This window comes from Curcuma longa, chromosome 11 (assembly GCF_044706935.1).
Source record: "Curcuma longa cultivar G26 ecotype Majalengka, Jawa Barat chromosome 11, ITB_CL_G26_1.1, whole genome shotgun sequence".
Lineage (NCBI taxonomy): Eukaryota > Viridiplantae > Streptophyta > Magnoliopsida > Zingiberales > Zingiberaceae > Curcuma > Curcuma longa.
The window spans coordinates 10,919,002-10,940,230 of record NC_133871.1 but is presented as its reverse complement, the minus strand read 5'-3'; the positions used below and the strand labels follow the sequence as shown (position 1 = coordinate 10,940,230).

The 21,229-nt window shown below is 39.7% G+C and overlaps 3 protein-coding genes, 1 long non-coding RNA gene and 1 other non-coding gene across 5 annotated transcripts; all 5 read right to left on the bottom strand.

The window, feature by feature from the left end:
* Positions 1-116: 116 nt before the first annotated feature.
* Positions 117-3,466, bottom strand: LOC141838492 (UDP-D-apiose/UDP-D-xylose synthase 2-like). Its single transcript, XM_074725994.1, has 9 exons — positions 2,987-3,466; positions 2,782-2,874; positions 2,598-2,705; positions 1,270-1,384; positions 1,053-1,186; positions 868-969; positions 617-709; positions 420-555; positions 117-341 (listed from the first exon to the last, which is right to left on the bottom strand). The coding sequence occupies exons 1-9, from the start codon at positions 3,281-3,283 to the stop codon at positions 226-228; spliced, it is 1,194 nt and encodes a 397-aa protein (XP_074582095.1). The 5' UTR covers positions 3,284-3,466; the 3' UTR covers positions 117-225.
* Positions 3,467-6,383: 2,917 nt separating this feature from the next.
* Positions 6,384-14,401, bottom strand: LOC141839524 (uncharacterized protein At3g49140-like). Its single transcript, XM_074727280.1, has 11 exons — positions 14,119-14,401; positions 13,815-14,031; positions 12,105-12,207; positions 11,926-11,993; positions 11,716-11,844; positions 11,506-11,628; positions 11,288-11,408; positions 11,072-11,166; positions 10,303-10,455; positions 9,300-9,395; positions 6,384-6,731 (listed from the first exon to the last, which is right to left on the bottom strand). The coding sequence occupies exons 1-11, from the start codon at positions 14,295-14,297 to the stop codon at positions 6,633-6,635; spliced, it is 1,383 nt and encodes a 460-aa protein (XP_074583381.1). The 5' UTR covers positions 14,298-14,401; the 3' UTR covers positions 6,384-6,632.
* Positions 14,402-17,952: 3,551 nt separating this feature from the next.
* Positions 17,953-19,451, bottom strand: LOC141841709 (anthocyanidin 5,3-O-glucosyltransferase-like). The gene is given in 2 exon segments (XM_074729891.1): positions 17,953-18,504; positions 18,507-19,451. Coding segments are annotated over 2 exon segments (1,410 nt in total). The 5' UTR covers positions 19,432-19,451; the 3' UTR covers positions 17,953-18,019.
* Positions 19,452-19,521: 70 nt separating this feature from the next.
* LOC141841710 (uncharacterized) lies at positions 19,522-20,341 on the bottom strand. Its single transcript, XR_012602823.1, has 2 exons — positions 19,833-20,341; positions 19,522-19,744 (listed from the first exon to the last, which is right to left on the bottom strand). It is a non-coding gene; the product is annotated as an uncharacterized LOC141841710 (long non-coding RNA).
* Positions 19,839-19,970, bottom strand: LOC141842495 (small nucleolar RNA snoR83). The gene has a single exon (XR_012602932.1). It is a non-coding gene; the product is annotated as a small nucleolar RNA snoR83 (small nucleolar RNA).
* Positions 20,342-21,229: the final 888 nt, after the last annotated feature.

Here is a 21,229-nt window from a genome sequence, read left to right as displayed (position 1 = left end):
CAAAGAAACAACTCATTGGTGCAGAGTTAGAGATGAAAGAGACTGGTGATCGATAGGGCTTTCATCCTTAAGTATGCACAATTTGTTTAATAAATCCTCATTTGAGTCATTAGAAATAAAGATGAATACTGCTAATGGAAAGAATATAGTGCATCTCATCACATGTATACGACCTTAAAAGGACTAAAAATAGATTGTTTGAGAATCCCACCAGATTCCAGGCATCTAGCTGGATGCAACTGGCTTTGCCATTGCTCTCCTGATGGCTTCTGCATACGTCCTGTGTTGATAGGTCAGTGTTGAATCTAGCAAGTCCCACAGGGATGTCTTTGGGTTCCAGCCTGCAATTACATCATCATTAATTTGTATCGGGAATTCAAATCTGAAAAGTAAAACTGGCTTTAATCTCAGCAAACTACCTAGTTGTTTGTTAATAATTGTCATGTCAGGAATTCGCTTATCACTGTCATCGTATCCTTCACCGTAGAACTCTTTGGAACTCACATCGATGGTAGGCACCTCCACAGGAGGTTCCCCAGACACCTTTGAATACACCTGAAGACGAGACATCAGAACACAAGAAAGAACACTTGCATTACTCATAGCTAGCACGTACCTGTATCATGATTTCAGCAAGTTGCTTTACAGTGACTTCATTGTTAGGATTTCCCACATTAAAGATATGGCCATTAGCACGAGCAGGATTTTCCTGCAGAGATGTAAGAACTGCTTATTTGATAGCCAATATAGAGGAAAGATAAAGGTTGAAAAAGAAAGTTATTAGCTCGAGCAAGATTTTCTAGCAAAATGTGAGAACACTACTTTAATTGAAAATATACAAGATAGAGGAATATGAGAAATGCGCACAATCATAAGCAGAACAGCCTCTATCGCATCTTTAATATACACAAATGTTCGTTGGGACTGTCCACCATCAACGAGTTTCAGCGGCTCACGACGTAAAAGATTCTGTTTGGGATGGAAAATGATGTCATGTCTCAATGTCAGAAGGAAATTATATGTATTTACTTCGATATATGGCTAATACATACATTGCTAAAACATGCCAAAACCCTAGGAACACCCTCACTAGGACCATCTATCCCGGGAATAAAGTCCATCCTTGGTCCAATCCAATTGAAAGGCCTCACAATAGTGAACTGGAGACCATTTTCCGCACCCTCAGCTTCAAGAAATTCACATTAAATGTAAGTACAAAATGTAATAATAACACTAGACAAATAAAAGAAAATTTGCAACTTATTTCACCATATATTAGTCTCTCAATAAGTTGCTTTGCACATGCATACGACCACCTTTGCTTCTCGATAGGACCAAAAATGCATGGGGAGGCATCTTCTTTGAGTACATAGAATTCTGGTTCCTATTTGATCACATACACTCGTATTAGCAGAGTCAAAGAAAGAAAATATCTTGTAAGAAATATATTAGAGAAGCAATATCAACAAAAGTAAACAATAGTGCTGCAACAACATAAAAAAGATTTGCTAGGTCTAGTGTGTACAACAATGAACCCTATCAATGCTCTTAATGTGAGTTTCACCAATTCAACTGGCTTGAGTATCGAGGAATTCCCTAACAAACCCACAGACAATATGCCATGCAATAGGCTGTTGTCTTAGGTACATTAAAAGTGTGTAGGAAACTTAAGACACCAAGTAATAATCACTTAGTGGATCTATTGTACAAAATCCCATAACATGGTGCCAATTCAAAATTAAGAATGACAGCTGAGTCACTTTACCACATTGTGCCAACATGTAAAGATATGACCATTCAGCAAACTTGTATGTGCATTTTGAGGGTGGAACAGCAAGAGACCAAATTTGTGCAAAAGCTATGATACTTAGATGCAAGTTGCTTGCATTGAGCTTCAGCAACACCTTGCAGGTTATGTCCACGTATGGATGGACCAGACAATATGACACAACTGCTTACCCATTCTGTCTCAACGAGGAGAATTTAGCAGAGAAACTTGTTTTAAATATGTGTCTTCTAACAGATGAGTCTGATAATGTCGGAGCAAGTGGGTTGAGATGGAAAAAAGTTTTGGTAAACCATCAAGGTAGATGTGGATAGAGATGAACACGGTAGTGGAAAACACCTCTCTCTCCGTGATTTGTGTTCACCCTATCTGATGATGTTCCTTGAGTGGTTGTTGGCGATGATGTCAACTGGGTGCTAGATTGGTGACATGCCCTTTAGGCAGGAAAACACCCGGAGCCCCATGGCCCTCATCCATCCATTGGGGTCGTGCGTTGGACACACATACCCTTGGGTCATGACTCATGGGTATCATTACCCACATCAACAAGAAAATCCATGTAGCCATAAGAATCGAACCAACTTCCTTTGCTCGAACTCATGACTAGCATCTACATTACTCTGGATGCTAGTCAGTATAAATAATCAAGATGTCAAACTTTTACCTTACGAGCCCTATCAAGAATAAGAGATCAGATGTGATCAAGCTGTGATCTAGTTATCTACTAGTTACATATTTCTGGGCTTGCATATAATTTAACTGTTAAGGGAAACCATGTATTCAAGAAAAACGACAGTCATGTGATGGGCACCTTTCTAAGGGGGTGATCCATTGGCAGGAAACTTCCGATTGTTTTCCCATACACTTCGCAGGTGGAGAAATGAATAAGACGCTTGCTGTTCTCTGAGCAGTACCTGACCTGCACAAACACGCTACAAGAAGTCAGGCCAACAGTTTAGTCGAAAGTTAATCAAATCAAGAAACCGAAAACTTACTACGGGGAGAGAATCAATGAAATTGCTGTAGATGGTGTCTAAAGGTCGGGTGTTGTAATCCGCTGGTGTGCAAATCGCCGCCAAGTTGATCGTCTGCAAACCAAGCATAGACAAAACTGGATCAGAATAACCCAAGGAACAAGACAGAAATCGACATCAGCGGCATCGTATTGCAGTGGACGAGCAAGTGGTAATTAGGACGAACCAGGTCGGACATCTTGATGAGTCCCTCGAGCCTGGAATCGTGCTTGATGTTGAGGCGGTGGAACTGGATCCGGCCATCCCACGGGTGTCGTGCCTGCTGCCCCTCTGCGTAGGCTGGCGGGTCGAGGAGGTGCTTGATCTTGTCACTGTAGACGTCGACGGCCAGCACCGTGTGCGGGGTCTCCGCCATCAGCTTCTCGCAGAGATGGGATCCGATGAACCCACCGGCTCCGATCATGCAGATGGTCATGGGCGCGATGGGGTTTCCGTCGAGATCCAGCCTAGCAGCCGCTGCCATCTCCGAATCCCTTGTTTTACGAAGAAAATCGTACCGTAAAAGAAGAGCAAAAGCCCAAAGAAGGAATGCAGTAGGTGGTACTTGTTTGTCGCCTATGTTTCCGCTGCCGATGCGATTGGTATTTGGGCGGTGGAGAGGGAGGAGGAGGAGGAGCAGCAGCAGAGCGACGGATTTGGAGCAAGCGGAGCGGAGGATGTTTTGGTGCTGAGAAGGGATAGAATGTCCCGATGCGGTATTTAAAGACGGAGGACCGCTCCGCCCAACATCCACCGTCCACTATTCGTTTTTTCCTTCGGCCCAGGCCCAGGCCCAGCCCATGCTTTTTACTCTACCGGTGGATTATTAATTAATAGTTTTAGTTTAATTAGAAAAAAAAATAGTTTACCCTCAAATAATTAGTGTGTGTGTGGTGTGCTCGTGCTGGATCCAGGCTCAGCTTGGTGGGGCCACGCTTTGCAACGAGGAAGGAGAAAAAAATGTGATCGCATTATTGTGTGGAGCTGTAAGTGGATCACCGACGCTAGACCGACACTGTGTGTCAGTACAAGGCTGGGCTCAGGCTGTGGTTGTTTTTCAGAAAATATATTTTTCAACTTTTGACTATTTAGTGTTAGAAAAATTATAATAAATGAAACTTTTTAATATAATGATTTTTTTTATAAATAGCAGAAATTATTTAGACCTTTCGATCAAGACAATTTGATCGGTCAAATCCAGCGACGATTAATTGATTTGTTCACGTTCACAGAGCATTTATGCATGTATATTGAATTATAGTAATACTTGTAAGAACGTGTATGACTCAATCAGGGGTGAATAGATGGTGCAGTAAATTGTCGATCTTCGCATACAAACAAATAAATATAAGATTAGTAGTGAGAAAGCTTGTGTGATCAGAGTGTGAATATAATTGCAACGTACGCAAATAAAATAGAGACATAAGCTAACAAACTATTTTCCATGGTTGGGAAACCTCTAATATAGCCATTCTTTCACAAGAAATAATAAGATAAGCCTCTATTATATGAGGATGAAATATCAACCTAATCAATAAAATTTTCTCACCTACTTGATTATAACTAAGATTTTTCCTACAAGCATAGTTCACCTCTCACCTAAGAGATGAAATAAAGAACTATGTCTGAATTGGTTACGACAGGCAGACTTGCAAAAGAGGAACTATGTAAATGAGAAATTATCAAAAGCTAGATGATTACAATCTTCCAACTCTTCTCCACACTCTTGTATCCCTTTGAGCACTTCAACATCTAGAGCGCAAGAACAAATGTTCGTAAGTTCTACCTCTAGCTAATTGTAATAGACCTCTAGTCGACTTAAGTGCCAAATGTAGCCATTGGAGATCAACGACTCTTTAACTAGTCGATTGCTAAAATGCTTCCTACCCAATCGACTAAACTCTACACAGAAATATTCTTTACACTTAGGCCACTTGGACAATTGCCATGTTTTGACTAGCTTTAATCTCATTTCAATCAACTGGCAACTAGATAGTCCCCTTTCATTTGACTTACAAGTATTCATAAGCCTAAGAAAAGGTTCAAAACTGAAGTTAATTGATAAAAACGACTTGGGAATCCATTTTTCAGTTGAAGGTTTTATTGGTGCTACATGTTTCTAAATGGTTAGGTTTGACTAGATTATTTTGATTTGTTTAACAGAAAAATTTAAATTAGGTTCATTCTATAATTTAACAAAGTGAACATGGAGCTTATAGAGCATGTTGATGTGAACATGGAGTTTGTAGAGCATGTTGATTCAATAGGGTTATGTTGGTTTGATGTGATCATAAGATCATTTGCCTCGATGGCTTAGAGATTTATAAGAAGACAAACTCAGAGGTAGGATGATGAATAACCTGGAGCAAACTCAATGAACTTGGCGCATCCGATGGACCAAATGCTTGACAAGGTAAATTCTAACTTCTAAGACAAACAGCATGGAATGACTAGGGACTACAGGCCTATAACTATGTTTCCATTCAAAAAGCAAACCTATGATTTAATTTACTTGTTCGAATATATGACTTGAGTCATCAAAAGAATTATTATCAAAATCTTTTTAAAAATATATTTCAACTCAAAACACTAACAATTCACACGACTACAAAAAAATGGATATGATTTTTTTTATCAAATGACATAATTTGGATCATGAAAAAGGTCATTTGTAATAAATAATTTGAATTAATTTGTGGTCAACATGCTCATACATAAATTAATTATGAAAAAACACTCACATTTGTCACAGCCACGGTGTAAGTTTTAGGTTATTGACAACAACAATTTACATTAAAATGTAAGCATGATATAATCAAAATGTCAAAAATTCGAATGCTTTATATTATGCCAATGCAAAGCCTTAACCATGCGCTTAAATTCACCCTTACTCGGATTTATTACTCAGATTTATTTAATTCCAATTGTGCTTAACGTTTATTTACTTGTAGGTATTTTTTTACAGTCATTAATTTCGATAGCTGATGTTACAATCAAGGTTAGGGTGTCATCTGTGTAACTATGACCAGACTCCGGTTAATATAAGTTATAAGAAATTTGAAGGCATGGGAAAGCTGCAGTTTTGAATTGTATTTGTGAATATTTCATGTAACCTGTAATTTGCCATTTTGCTAATGTTAGATCTTGCTTATGCCCATTATGTAATGAGGTGGACGAGTTATATTTTGTTGCTTAATTTAATGATTCCAGGAAATATCTCATTGGAAATCTAAAAATTCCCTGAACATCTTTGTTAATTAAAAAAAGAACATAACCAGATTGCAGCAGTTTCAATAGTCAGATCACTTCCAAGGGTTCCCTGATATCATCTCAGTTACTACGTTGAAACACTACTAAAGCAGATAAATGATTGCTTAATCCTACTATTGCACCTAATAAGTTAGACATCTCTTCTTCTGACTAAAACATCAGACACATGGAGCCATTTCCTAAACAAAATGTTTTCATATTAATGTGAGCATATTAGTGTGGAATCATATTTTTTGTCCGAAAAAGGTGGCTATGGTAGCAAAAAGTTATCAAGCGAAAACAACCAATGGGAGCACTATAAAAGTAATCAACCTCCTATGCCTCACAATTTGACCATAATATTGCTTAAAAATTGTTGATGATAAATAATATAAGTGAAGCCTTACCAGATCAATAAATATATTTCCAAGCTACAGTGTGCTTCGCCTGATCAAGAGCTAGGAATTGAGAGACAAGTTATATGCAGTAAATGACCAGATGGTGGGGATGAAAGATCTAACGATCCCACCTCAAGATATGAAGATGAATCGGCTAGATATTCTATATTTAAACTTGTCAGCTGTCTAATCCTGATGAGCTTGCTGCCAGCTCTGCTGTTTCTGCTGCTGTCGGGGAAAAAGAAGATCATTTAGCTGCTTTTCTGCGCTAAACTCTGATGTTGCCTGAAAGTATAAAACAAGAAGAGATTTAAGTTTTGCAGTAAACACCAAGGTGTTACATATAAAATGTGATCTTGTCAACTGAGAACCATAAAAATTAGATTTTGTATTTGCTGTAGTTAAAATGAAAATGGAGCTTGATAGTAGTATAGAAAGTCAAGATAATGGATCCTCTACTGTTTATCAATAATTCCCAATGTGTGTTAAAAAATCTCAGAGTTGGTTAAATAAGTGGACATATAAAAGATTTCATATTGTTAACCCGTTTGGAAAATGCTCGCACCAACAAGTCAGCTTTGTCATTCTCAGTTGGCAAAAAAGCAGAGAAATAATTATCCCAAATCAAGGATACACAAAGAAAGAAAATTTCTCTTGAAAAAACCAACATTGAAGAGAAAAGGTGTATAATCATTGTGATGGCAACATGGCATAATCTTTCATGGCCTTCCAAAAGTGATCGAGCCATTATATTCCATATGCAGACTATGTGAAATAGAATAGTGTTAAGGTTGTATATCTTTGAGTTAGACTGAAGCCACTATGACAAGTGAGAAAGTGACAGCTTGACAGATAATACGAGTAAAATTCACCATGCTAAATAAAACAGTTGTTTACCATTATCTTCATATTCCTTTTAAGAAGATTGATTGAAGAATCGTCCATGTGCATTTTGACATCATTGTCAAGTCCTTCAAGGAAGCCTATTCTTACAGAGAGCAGATTCAAACTAGTGGGATACAAGAAGTTCAAGACCGGGAGTGTTTCAGTTTTTCGTATTTCAACTGCAATCTGATTTCATATTCTTTGAAAGATTATGGTATAGGGATCCACCAGCCAACAATGTTTTGCCTATCACATGGAATTTATTCAAGGACAGCCATTATTTGTTGCTCATGAGACATCACTTCTCATTGCATTAGAGAAGGCTGGAAGCACTAAGTAATATATTGCTTCTTTCCTTTTTATTTCCAACAAAAGCATGCTCAACAGGGCAAAACCTGAAAAAGTTACACACACAGCCAAAATGTTGTTTTATGTCGTTGTCTTTTAAACTGACTATTTGAATATACCAAAGCAGGTTGTATTTTTTTTTTTTGTTATGTTTGTTCTACTTATTTCCCTTCATATTTCTTTCACCATCTAGTTATTCATGGTTGACATGGTTAATGTTATCGTTCCCTACAGTAAGAATTCCTTCATCAGCTAGACACTTTCGCACCCTATTTATGTGTTGAATTTGTTAGTCCGACAAGTCATAGACATAATATTATGTGTGCGTTGTCTTCTAATATTTTTCATTGCTTTTTCAAACAATATCACCTTTGCCATTCTCTACTAATTGGTTTGTTCTTTATATGTTGCTTATGACATCCATGGATGAATATAGTTCATGCAATAAAATTGTACATAGAGAGACAATTGCGAAACTTGTCAGCTAAACCATGCCATTGAAAATATTTCTGGCTGGATGTAGATTTGCCACATGAGGTTTCAAGAGCATATAAAGGGATTTATAACATCTAATGAGACGTGGTTGTCCTATGGTTTGAAATATGTCCACACAAGTGAAACATCTCATCCAGCTTGTCGATTTGCAAGTAGAGTTGGATGAGATAGGTGAAACAAGAGTTTTCTTCCACAACATGCGAACATTCCATGAACAACTTCTGCAAGAGAGGACTTTGAACAATTTCTCCTCTGTGACAGCTAAGAACAACTCTGCACGATCTGAAAACATCTTCATCAAGAGAAGTGGCTTCTTCAAGCTCCACGATGACTTGGTACAACTATGTGAGTGTAATGACTCGTGAAAGTGAGGTAAGGACCATGCAAGATAACTCCACAAAGGATTTTACTTAGCTCAAGAACAACTCTGCGAGGATTGAATAAGAAAGAATTTCCACAAATAGTTCTACAGGGGCTGAAAGCTAGAACAATTTCCATTAACTAAAGAAAGAATCCATAGCATACTTGCTCCAAGAACATAACTACCTCCTCCTCCTCCTTCCTCCCTGCACCCCTGATTCACCATTGACACCATTGTTGGTACTTCGGCATGGTACCAAAATTGTCTCGCTTTGGCCTGTCAACTAAAGGAAGACACCACGGAATAGTTCCTCTAGGAACATAGATGTCCTTTCCTTTCTTTTTTTTCATCTTCTTCCTTTCTCCACTCCCAATGCCATTAACACATGTTGGCACTCAAACATGTACCAACTCGTTTAAGCCAACCACTGAAACTTTGGCTTGGAACAAGATTTTGAAACTTGAGTTGTCCTAGATGCTCTTGTCCTAGACTCCCCTATTATATACTTAATCTAGTCGAGTGATAGGGAAGGGCCCTTCCTAAAAAGAGTAAAGGTCAAGCCCCGCCTAAAGGTGTGACATTTTTATTAGTATCAAATCAAACCTAAGTCGTCAATAGTTTTGTTGATTTTTAGATTCTTACTAGATTTACTTTTTCTTACTAGATCTGGTAATGAAATCCATCTTCACAAAGTTTTGGTAACAGAAATATCCAAGAAAGAACAAAAAAATTGAAACTTACTACTAAGTCGAGCAAAAGCTTACTTGTGTGTCGAATGAAAACCTCAAGGTTTGAACTTGCCTTCCTGAGCAAATTCTCAAGTCAAAACCAAGACTATCAACTCCAATTGCAACAGCCTCCTGAAGCACAAAAATATAGGATCTCAAAAATCAAGATAGGATTAAACTATAATATTTAGGAACTTGACTAATGACAAGGAATCAATACATGGAAACAATATAATGCTGAATCTCTACAAGAAAAATGCAATTTACTCACGTAATGAGGTATAACAACCATTACATTAAAAAATCAAGGTGCATACAATGACCCATTATTGTGCACCATAACATCACATTTTCAATGTTGTATGTTTTAGTGAATGTAGATCTAAAAGTGTAGTTCAAAATATCGCGCATCATAATGTCATATTTCAACATAAAGTATCATATTAAGCGAAGGTTTAAGCTTTAAAAAGCAACTTGTTAACCACATAGTATATAAAAGAGGTCTAAGCTTTCAATTTATTTTATTATTTATTTAATAAATAAATTTACATAAAATTTAAATTGACCAAGCTCTTCCTATTGGACGAACCTGATTGACGTTTTACCAAGTCAAATCTTTTCTTCGGCTTGCTCTTATCGGATCATCTATTTAAAGAGGAGATGACCATCCTTTTTCACAACAAAATCCTAATATCCCCCCTCTTTTCCTAAAATCTCTACTATGCTACTAAACTAGAAGGGGGTGCTTGATGCACGAGAAGAAAGACGAGAGGATACAAACATAAGGCCTCCTCCTTAGAGGAATACTTATTTGTAAATCATAAAACGGTGGCTCTGATACCTTGCAAAATTTGGGGGAAAGAGAGAATAGTGCATTCCTATTATGTAATTGTATAGAATTGTCCATGTATTTATAATCCTTAAACATGAATAACTTTATATAAATAACCAATTCTACCTAGACATATGACTTAAACAAAACAAGGTATCTTGTCTTATCTAACAACATGAAAGAAATTGTAGATGGCTACCACTTTACCTCCACAGTGATACCCTTTTGCCTCAGGCATAGGTTTTTAAGGGCTTGCAAGATCTTCTCACCACCAGCTTTTAGACGAGATAAAATGTTTGCAGATGAATGTGCAAGAACATCTGGATGAGCTTCCAGAAAGTCTTGAATTTGCACAGAAAACTGTAAGAAAACATCCGGGAATATGTTTACTGAACATTAGACAAAGGAAACAACTTGGAATTAAAAAAAAAAAAAAAACTAAGTGAACCATGTGTAAACGCCAACCAAGAACCAAAACAATGAAATCCAAGTGAGAGAAATGGAACATAAGATTTTCACCAATGATTAGTGATCTTTAATAGAACATGCTAAAGTAAAAGGAATGGAGAGAAATCTCTGCAGTAGATTTAAACAACTAAAATGGGCACAAAAACTATTCACAAATTATTAGTTGTGATTATCTTATTTCCAAATTGATTGTGATTTACATAATGGACACATGCAATAATAACCCTCTAGACAGAATCTGCCATATAAATTTATATAAACCTTTTAGAGATAGACATGCTTTTTGAGATGAAATTTGGCTAACATTTGAAAAAGTGTGCAACTATCTGATTGTTTCCAGGATGCAAACTGAGATTGGGAAACTGCAAAGATGCATTTTGGTGTGTTAAATGCTACAATGGTCAGATTTTGACAAGGAAAAGTGCTACAATGCTATTAGGTCAGATTTCTGTTAAGGAAAAGTGCTGCAGTGCTACTACAGTCTGGATTTGTGTCAAGGAAAACATGCCTGGCTTCCATATGCAGAAACTATTTGAATATTAATCATCTCCAATTTATAAAAAGCAGCTCCATTACTCGAACTTCTGTCATTATCTGATTCTCCTGCATGACAACATGCTACTTGGTCATTAATGGAGCAAAGTTACCAGAAAACATATATTTTATAGTATAAGATTCTATATCATTTTTTCCCAAAGTTGGAAGAAGCATATATATTCTATACCACTATATGGAATCTTCTTGATATTTGTGTTCTCCTCGACAAAAGCAGGTCTCAAATGACCTCGAATGACAATGCTAGCAGGAGGTTGATCCATCCAGTCCAAATTATCACTTAATATAGACTGAGAAGAAGAAGAAGAATGAAACTTGTGTGGCTAAAAACTGCACATGAAAATATAAAGCTTTCATGTAAAATAAACAAATAAGCATTTTATGTACCTCCTCCATTTTCTTAGCAAAATACATAGGGTGACAAGATCGCATTGTTTCCAAATTTGTCCAATCACTTATATCATCAGAGAGAATCTCATCTATTTCATCTTCATGAATGACCACAACATTCTGCCCAAGAAATACTAACAATGACATCTTCAATATGCAGTCACAAAAAACAATAAAACTCATATCACAGAATCATCGTCCCCAAACCTCTTCATATTCTTCATCACTGGCACTTTCATCACTAGAACTTTCTTCAACTCCAAAATCAAGATCAGCTGGCTCTAATAGGTCCAACTCTGGTAGCATTTCCACATTGTCCAAACCAATTATAACTTGCTGCACTACAATTAACTTGCTTGTGAAGTCTAGAACAAATAGAAAAGGCAATGTATTCATTAGGAATTCATAGTATAATACCACTAATTTATCATCTGCGATCAGAGTTTGCAGAATTTGTTTCTCACTGCCCACCTCAAAATAAATATCTGCCCAAAGTGTATCATGAAAAACATAAGTGAGCAGATAAAACAGGGGGAAAAGTGTTTTTTTCCCAGTGTAATAGATATCACAACAGTTAAACAAGTATTTCAGTGTACCTCCATGTTCATCAGTTAAGTATGGTAAATAAGGCAAAACAATATTTTGCTCCACTACATCATCAGTGAATCCTGAAAAGATAATAGTTGCTTTGCTGTTCACCTAGACATGGCATATACATGTCAAATTGCAACGAAAAAAGATGCTTAAATTCTAAATTGCAAACATGACTTATTTGGCTTTTTATGACATTATCAAAGAAAAATAAGACTGTACAACACAGAGCATCGCCTTCATCTTTCAATAGTTGGGAAGAAATTTCACTTGAGAATAGGAATTGAATTTTAGTATAAGTTTTGACTCTGCATTTAATATGGCATAAGATTGTACAACACTTAGATTGGCTTCAGCCTTAATTTTAGTATAAGTTTTGGGTGCTCATTTAATATGGAGATCATAATGTCTACAATGAGATGAACATATGTGATTATGGCCCTTCAGATATCTAGATATCTATGAGGCCTAATCTTAAAAATGGAATTTTAGTACTCCTTTCTGAATGTATTATTGAAATTAGATCTGGAACCAAGACAAGCAACAAGGCATGAATTTTAATGAATGAGTGACTATCTATACCTCTATAACATGTAACCAACAAGATAGTATTATTTTCAGGGATGCATAAAAACATGATGCATTTGTCAAAGAAGATAAGGGCAAAAGAACAAAGCAAGAAACCTTAGGGTAAATATAAGTTGGGTGGCAAGCCACAAAGAGTATAGAAAAAAGAAACATCTTGTTGTTAAAAACTTGGAAACTTTAAGGGGAATTGCAAGCTCATAAAGCAGAAGTTAAGAGGTAAAAGAAGGTAGAAAATGAGATCAGCCAAGTGGTGCCTATAACATTATATCATGCATTGTCAGTTATTTGTTACTAGATATGCTTTATGGTGTCTAAGGTAGATAATGATTTTAGTCAACTTCTGGAGAAAGAAAAAGGAAATTCAATTGTTCATGAACAGTGGAGTCACTATATATGGTTTATGGTGTCTAGCAGGCCAGGTATAAACAATATTGTTGGCTTTGTGAGCAAATTTCTCTAAAATTCTATAGAGAAGGAGAAGACTCATCAAAGAATGTGAACATACATCTTGGAGAGTTTTCAACAGCTAAATTAAGTGACAAATCAGGCCTTCATCATGATTTGAGGTGCTATCGATGTGGAGAACATCCCTGCACAGGGCATATCATTTTTAACATCAGAGATAACTTAGGCATGATTTATGTTATACCATTGCCTTTTTTTTGTTGCATTATGTTGTGATATGCTTGGATCGATTAATTTGGCAAGATTCAATATAGAATAGTTGTAAACTCCTTATATTACTGTTTAGTGGATTTCTCTGTTGTGGTTTTCATCCTTACTCTTGCAAGGGATTTTCTAAGTAAATTTGATATTGTCTTTATATGTGAGTTTATCTGCTGACTCATGTGTGTACTCTTTGGCTAATTAGCATTTTGGATGCATTATTAATTTCTGTTGCTTATTGTACTACATTGTTTAGTGAACAACACAGATCCAGGATCAATGCTATTTTACCATCCCAGAACGATTTGCTTTATACTGGCAGAGTTCACAAAGCTCGCACTATATTATTCTACAGGTTTAATTCGCTAATCAAGTAAAAAATTACAGCTGCGATTCGGTCCTGACATTACAGGCATTATTGCCAACTATCTTGCTCATTCAGTAATTTCTGTAGTTGTTACCTCTATTATGGTCCTAGCAGTCTCTGCCACAGTGAGACACCTCTCTTCTCCAATAGCAGGAGGATCCAGCTCTTCGATTTCCTCAGAAGGATGGTAACGTGGCTTCGAGTTACTTCTCGGTGAATCCGACAGTGAACCTGCATCGCCTTGCGAAGAACGAACTCTGGAAGAAAGAGGAAGCCCCCGGCGAGATTGAAAGCAGCTATCAATAAAGATCCTAGTGAGCATTTCCGAGAAAAGGGATTAAGCATCAAAGACGCCACTAACAAAAAAAAAAAAAGGAAAGGAGGGGGCAAGAGTTCACCCGAATCCTCCTCCGGAAACTCTCCGCTTGCCTCGGGACGGGAACCTTGGGAATGCCCCGACGACAAGCGACAGAATCGCCAGAGGCGGTGGCGCAGGCGGCGGCGGCTGAGGACAGGCACCGCCACAAGCGCAGTGGCGCAAGCGGATAGCTAGGGAGGAGTCCATCGCGGTCAGCATCTTGACTTTAGGAGGTCCTCCGCCTCCGGGCGCGCGGCGTTGGCAGCACCACCGGATATCCGCAACGATAGAAAATGGGTGGCCGAGCTTTCCCTGGATCGGAGATTGGTGCAGCTCGCCATCGAGGAGGCTAAGCCATGTAGCACCGACGTGGATATCGACTCGGGTCTAATCTGTGTGCGGACCGGGTCGCTCTAACGTTACGTTTGGATTTGATGACATACGGTACGGGAAAAAAAAGAAATAGATATATATATATATATATATATAAAGAATGAAATATTAATATTATCTTATTTGACAATGAAAAGAAAAAATATTAAATACATAAAATAAAAAAATATTTTTATTTTTTAAAAAAGATATTGATCAATGAAAAATTATAAAATTCTATTAACTAAAAAATATTTTTTGTACTTTTATTAAATTTCACTGTTACAAATTTTAATAATTGCAATTGATAATAGTAGATAAATATTTTTTTTTATAAAGTCCTAACATAAGGTTATGTTAGGAGAGGAAGAGAAGAAGATTAAGACTACATATTTATGTCTTCTTAAATTTTATCCTTCAAAATATTTACGATGAAATCAACGTCGATATTAATATATAATGAAATGTGAATAATTGAATATTGGACGGTGACAACACATGTTATGTAAGGAGCGACGACATAAAAAAGAAATATCTAAACAGATAAATTAATTTAGAAATTAATATTTAAAAATAAAAATAAAATAAAATATTTTTAATTTTTTTTCCTTCTTTACATTCCAAATTGATCCGGGACGAGTATCCCTCACCAAGGGAGGGATACGGATAGAGAAGGGGTAGGAGCCCGGAAAGGTATTTCCTGGAGACTAAGAGAAGGGTAGGGAAGACCGACCTTCCATAACGCAAAAGACACCGACCTCACGCGAGAGACCCGGACCCCCCTTCCCATCAGCACGGGAGGTCATCCTATAACCAAAGGATAATTAAGCAGAATGTAAACCCCAGCAAGGGAACAAGGTACACGGAAGTAGACCCCAAGAAGCTTAGAAGCTCCCTACCCACCAAGAAGCATTCCGCGACAATAACACACCATCTCATAACCAACCCCAGCATAAGGTACTGGTACCGCTTGCCTACCTCCGAACTTGGTATCAGCATCACCCGCCTACTTCCGGACAAGGTACTGGCACTGCTCGCCTACCTCTGGACTTGGTATCGGCATCACCCACCTACCTCCGGACAAGGTACTGGCACTGCTTGCCTACCTCCGGACTTGGTATCGGCACCACCCGCCTACCTCCGGACAAGGTACTGGCACTGCTTGCCTACCTTTGGACCCGGTATCAGCATCACCTGCCTAACCCCAGACCTACCTCCAGACAAGGTAATGACACCGCCTGCCTATCTCCAGATAGGGCACCGGCATCACACGCCTACCTCCGGGCAAGGCACCGGCATCACATGCCAACCTCTGAACCCGGTATCAATGTCACCTACCTCCTTCCCGACGAAGCACCAGCATCGCATGTCTACCCTCGGACAAAGTATCAGCATCGCGGGTCTATCTCATGCTACCGCATCGGCATCACAAGCCTACCCCAGGGCGAAGTCCTAACACCACATGCCTGCTTCCAAGCACGGTACAGGCATCGGACGCCTACCTCAAAACTAGATACAAGCATCGCAAGCTTACCTCCGGACACGGTACCGGCATCACATGCCCACCTCCGGGCATGAGCCCAGCAAGGGTCGCCGGACAGCTCTACAGAGACCTCCCAACTAAAGCAAGGCCACTCGTACCTATACGCCCTAAGAGCATCTCCCTGAATCGGCCACTCCCGACCTCCGTCCGCAAAAGGTATAACAGCAGAGCACCACATCAACCTCCCCACCAAAAGTGGCTGCCCATCCGCGAGAAGGAGAAAGTAGACCAAGTCCCTTACTTGGCCTAGCCTAATCCCAATCATCCAAAGAAAATACCTCGTGCGGGCAAAGCCGTCAGATGAGGAGTTACAACTCCGAGCTATCGGACGACCAAAAACCCCCGAAGATTATCCTTACCACGTCAATAGGGGATTGATAGCCAATCATCGGCTCTGAGATCCTAAAATAACGCCCCTCCATCTCTATATAAACGGTACAGGTATGATAATGAACTCTCGGAATTCTTCTGAATACAAACTTCTTTGCTCGTTGCCTGACTTGAGCGTCGGAGTGGCCACGCCGGGACTCTCCGGCGTCCCACTGACCCGTGCGTTCAGTTGTTGTCTCCTCAGGATCCCTCTCCTCGACGTGGCAGTACAAGTTGACGCGGCCTCCTCTTGCCTAGTGTTGTGGCTATCGTCGGCGAGGAGTCGGAACACAAATCAAAACCTAAAAAATTATAATGATCCATAAATATATAAAAATAAAGTTTATCTTTTTTTTTCTTTCCTTCCTTTCTTTCTGGACGCTCTTCATCTCAAATAATAATCACAAGAGACCATACCTTATTCATTATCTTAGACGCTGTGAATTTTAGATCGTTAACGCTTTAAAGTTAATTAACTCATGTAAAAAAAATCCAAAATCGCTCGAAATGCAATGACAAGCTACTGTAGGTGATAAGTTTGAAAGCACATACAGAGTTACAAAGCAATTTATGATCTAATTTCAAATACTTCAGTGAAAAATGAAATCTATTATTTTAACGAACTCACAAAATCAATCTCAAATCAATCTCATAATTAGTTGTGAAGATGTAAATCAAAAGTTACAGTTGACTACAACAGAAGACAATGAGAGAGAACAATATCTCGACTTTATCGAAAATTGACTCTTATCCATTTCAATAAGTTTATCTAATCGTAACTAACTCAACTATACCTCAAAAATAACCTTAATTTCAAATTAATACAACTCAACTTGCAATATGAGTTTGTCACTTTCAAACCTCGACAATGTCCTATTATAGTCAAGCTAAGCGTATTTTGTCTTAGAGATGATGGAGGATAAATAAAATAATGTAGGAAAAATTTCCTGGCTAAAGAAATATTTTCTGTGCTTCAGCTCTGGAGGTGTTGTCTTGGCATCTGCAGATGGTAAAATTGTCTGTGAGAACACACTAGATGCAAGACTCAACGTTGTCTTCCGGAAGAAACTCCCCGAGGTACTCACAATTTTCACTTTATCCTCTCATTTTCTTAGAAACAAATTGTGTCGAGAAACAGATTACATCGACACATTCTTAGACCCAAATGATTAAATCTAGTGAATATATTTGGCCCAAATTAATTGATGATCAAGCTCACTCATTTCCTAGTCTGCAGTAAAACTAAAGAGAGAGATGAACTGTACATGTTTAGATGAAAGCATGGTAAATGTTTAGATTTGACCTGTACATGCCCTACCAGATTTGTTTCCTGGATTAGATAATTTCATTAAGCATTCTTCATGTAATTTCATTATAATTGGATTTGATTTGCCTTCAGCTTAACAAGAGAACATCTTCCTATATCTCTGATGCAGATCCGGAAGCATCTTTTCAATCAAACAGCTGCTTGATCGCACTTCAAATAAGCCTATGAAACTCGGGCATAATCCTCTATTATATTTTTATTTTTATTCAAATAAATTTTGTATTAATTTCTTATTGTTAACTAAATTTTTTTACTATTGAAACTTAAACCCTAAAATTATATTTATTGAATCTCAAGGGCGAATCCGTAAAAACATAAATTGCAACAGAATTAGGACACTTGTGGCTTGGAATTCCTTAACGATTTGACTATTTCCAGCAAAGCCCGTCGCGACGAACCTCCTTCCTCCGTCGCCGCCACCGCCGTCGCCTTCATTGCCGCCGCCCGCTCCCTCAACTCCCTTCCTCCTTCCGATTCCATCACCCACCTCACCTTCGCCTCCACCTCCTCAGCCGCCACCATTCCCTTCTCGTAACCCTCCATCGCCACCGCCAGCCCCATCCGCTCCACCAGGAGCACCTTGTTCAGCCGCTGCTCCGCGAACAGCGGCCACGCTACCATCGCCACCCCGGCGGCGATCGCCTCCAGCGTCGAGTTCCACCCGCAGTGCGTCACGAACGCGGCCACCGCCTCGTGGTTCAGCACCTCCACCTGCGGCGCCCAAGACTCCACCACCATCCCCCTCTGCTTCGTCCGCTCCAAGAAGCCTTCCGGCAAGAAAGCTTCCAGTTCATGGCTCGGCGAGTCATTGGGCGCCGTACCACCCAAAGAAACCGCTGCCCGCTCCTTTCTAGGCCGTCGGCGATCTGCTCCAACTGCGCCACCGAGAAGGAGGACATGCTCCCGAAACAGAGGAACACCACGCTGCCACGTGGCTGCGCGTCCAGCCATTTCAGGCACTCCGCCCTTTCATTTCCATCGCCGCCGCCGCCGCCGATCAATGGGCCGACACAATACACTTCCGGCATCGGGCGATTGGGAACGCACGCCCCGGCGCGCAGAGCCTTGACAGCCTCCGATTCTAGGGCTTCGAACGAGTTGATGAAGATCGAGTCGGCTTCAAGCATGCGCTGGAACAATGAAACCAGCGTTTTATAGGATTCTCCGGCGCGATCCATCAAGGCATTGGGCATATCGGACGCGGCAATCGGTGGCACTCCCGGGATGTGGACCGGCGCGTCTCCGAGCTCGCAGAAGCTGAGATCGGTGGTGGACTCGATGGTAGGGAGGTAGAGAAAGAAGGCGAGGCTGGCGGCGCTGGGGGGGTAAAAGATGTGAGTAGGAAGGCGAACCTCGGCGGTGAGGTCGAGAGCAGCGACGCAGAAGAAGTCGAGGACGACGGCGCGGACATCGGCAGTGCGGCGGTGGGCGACGAGGAAGTCGAGTAGCTGTGGGTTGTTGAGTCGGACGGTCTCCAAGATTGTGACAAAGTGGCTGCTGCCGGCGGGGGGCTCGGCGGGAGGTTCGGCGGCGAGAGGCGGCGGTAGGCGGTGGAAAGACATGGAAGGGTAGGCGGCGGAGACACGGCCGAGGAAGGAATCGAAGGCGGGGTGGTAAACGGAGGAGTGCATGATGACGACGGTGACGGCGAAGTCATGGAGGAGGAAGAGCTTGGCGAGCTCGACCATCGAGACGACGTGCCCCATGGCGGTGACGGGATAGAGCACCACCGTTGGCTTCATTGTCTCTGCGGCCTCTCTGCTCTGCCAACCAAGCGATAAGGTCGATAAGCTCTCTCCTTCACCTCAAAATCGCCGTTAAAATCGCCGGAATTGGCAACTGCTTCAGACCAAACGATATAAAGCTTCAGAAATCACAGAAATTTCTCTTATGAACAATATTTTTGCTCTCCTTTCGTCGAGCCCCAATAAGAAAAATGGAAGCCGGATACTGAAAGACAAGCAGACAAGCGTTATTTCGCACAGTTTTTGAGCTCCCTAGGCATTTTCAAGCGTTGTGAACGCGCCTCGAAGCCTTCGATCTGTGCTTGAACTACTGAAATGTGGCATTTTGAATCAGAGATTGGCGAAATGAATCCGAAAAATCGTACGATGACGATCGGGAAGAAGAAGAAAGATCAAACCTTCTAGTGTGTTTGGCGAGCTACTAATGAAACATCTTCATGAGAGTAAAATAGAAGATGCTATCAGCGAAACTGCCATGGATCGATGTCGACCTCGTATGAATCAGATAAGCAGCAGAGACATCGCTTATCTGGGATTAATGAAGGTCTTCTCCCTCGCTAATTCTCTGTCGATGCACAGATTCAGGAATCAACAAGAGCAAAACCTAGCAAGAACGGTGAATCACCAGAAAACATGTGCGAATCATAGAGATCGATATCTTCCCGATTTAGCAGTCAAATCTCAGTTCAAGGAAAACAAAGCAAAAGCAGATCGCAAAAACACAGATAGAAAAGAGAGGGAAGGCTCAGCAAGAACGTAGCGATTGATAATGACAGATCATGCGCGGAGAGCGTCTACACAAGTGCAAATTTCTCCATCACGGCCTCCTACTCCACTAGGAAAACTGATCTATCAGAAAAGATTAGAGAAAATAGAAGAAATGAGAACACCGCCACTGCCGCGGCCGCCGCTCCCTTTAGAAACCGCAGGAGCTCGCTTCGCAAGTTTCATGTTTAACCTAGCCCTAATATAGGGCTCGAGATCCGGATATGTTCCACGTTCCAACCCTAATTTGTGGATTTTGCCTCTTGGGCCTTTTTGGGCCTCCACGGTAACATTCACTACAAGAGCCCAAATTACCAAACCAAAAAAGACGAATATGCCCATCGTCATTAGGAATGATAATTTTCGACTCAATGGAGAAAAGTAATTGATTAATTGAATATAAAAAATTTTTAATTCGAATTGAAAATAATTTCCTACTCATACTCGATCGAATACCTAATTAAATTAATATATATATACATATATATATTAAAATATTTGTTTTCTAAATCAAAAATCTATTAACACCGTCCTCGATTTGAATTTTATAGATTTTTTCATTTATTTCATTCTTCAAATTTAGTTTATTAATGTTTATCTTTAAATTGTTTTTATTATTTTTTAAAAAAAATTGATAAATATCTATATTTTCATCGAAATAATTTAAATTTTAAAAAAATATAATCATATGTGATGATAAAATATTTGGATAGGATATAAAAATCCGATCCAATTATATACGATAATAGGATATTTTGATAATATATGAAATAAACATAATATATAAATAAGGATAATGAAATCCCACGCCTCACACGTGCTCTTCGCCTGAGTCTACCACGTGATGTACGACCCCAACTCACGTGCTAATCCCGTCCGCTGACTATTTTTGGACTCCGAACTCGCGTCGTTGGCGTAGTAATAAAGCGAGCAACGAGCGAATTAAATCAAGGCCGTCAAAATCGATGGTAAACAGATAGATGAGCGACGCGTGGGCGCTGAATGGTAAGGACGGTAAAGGATGAAAAAA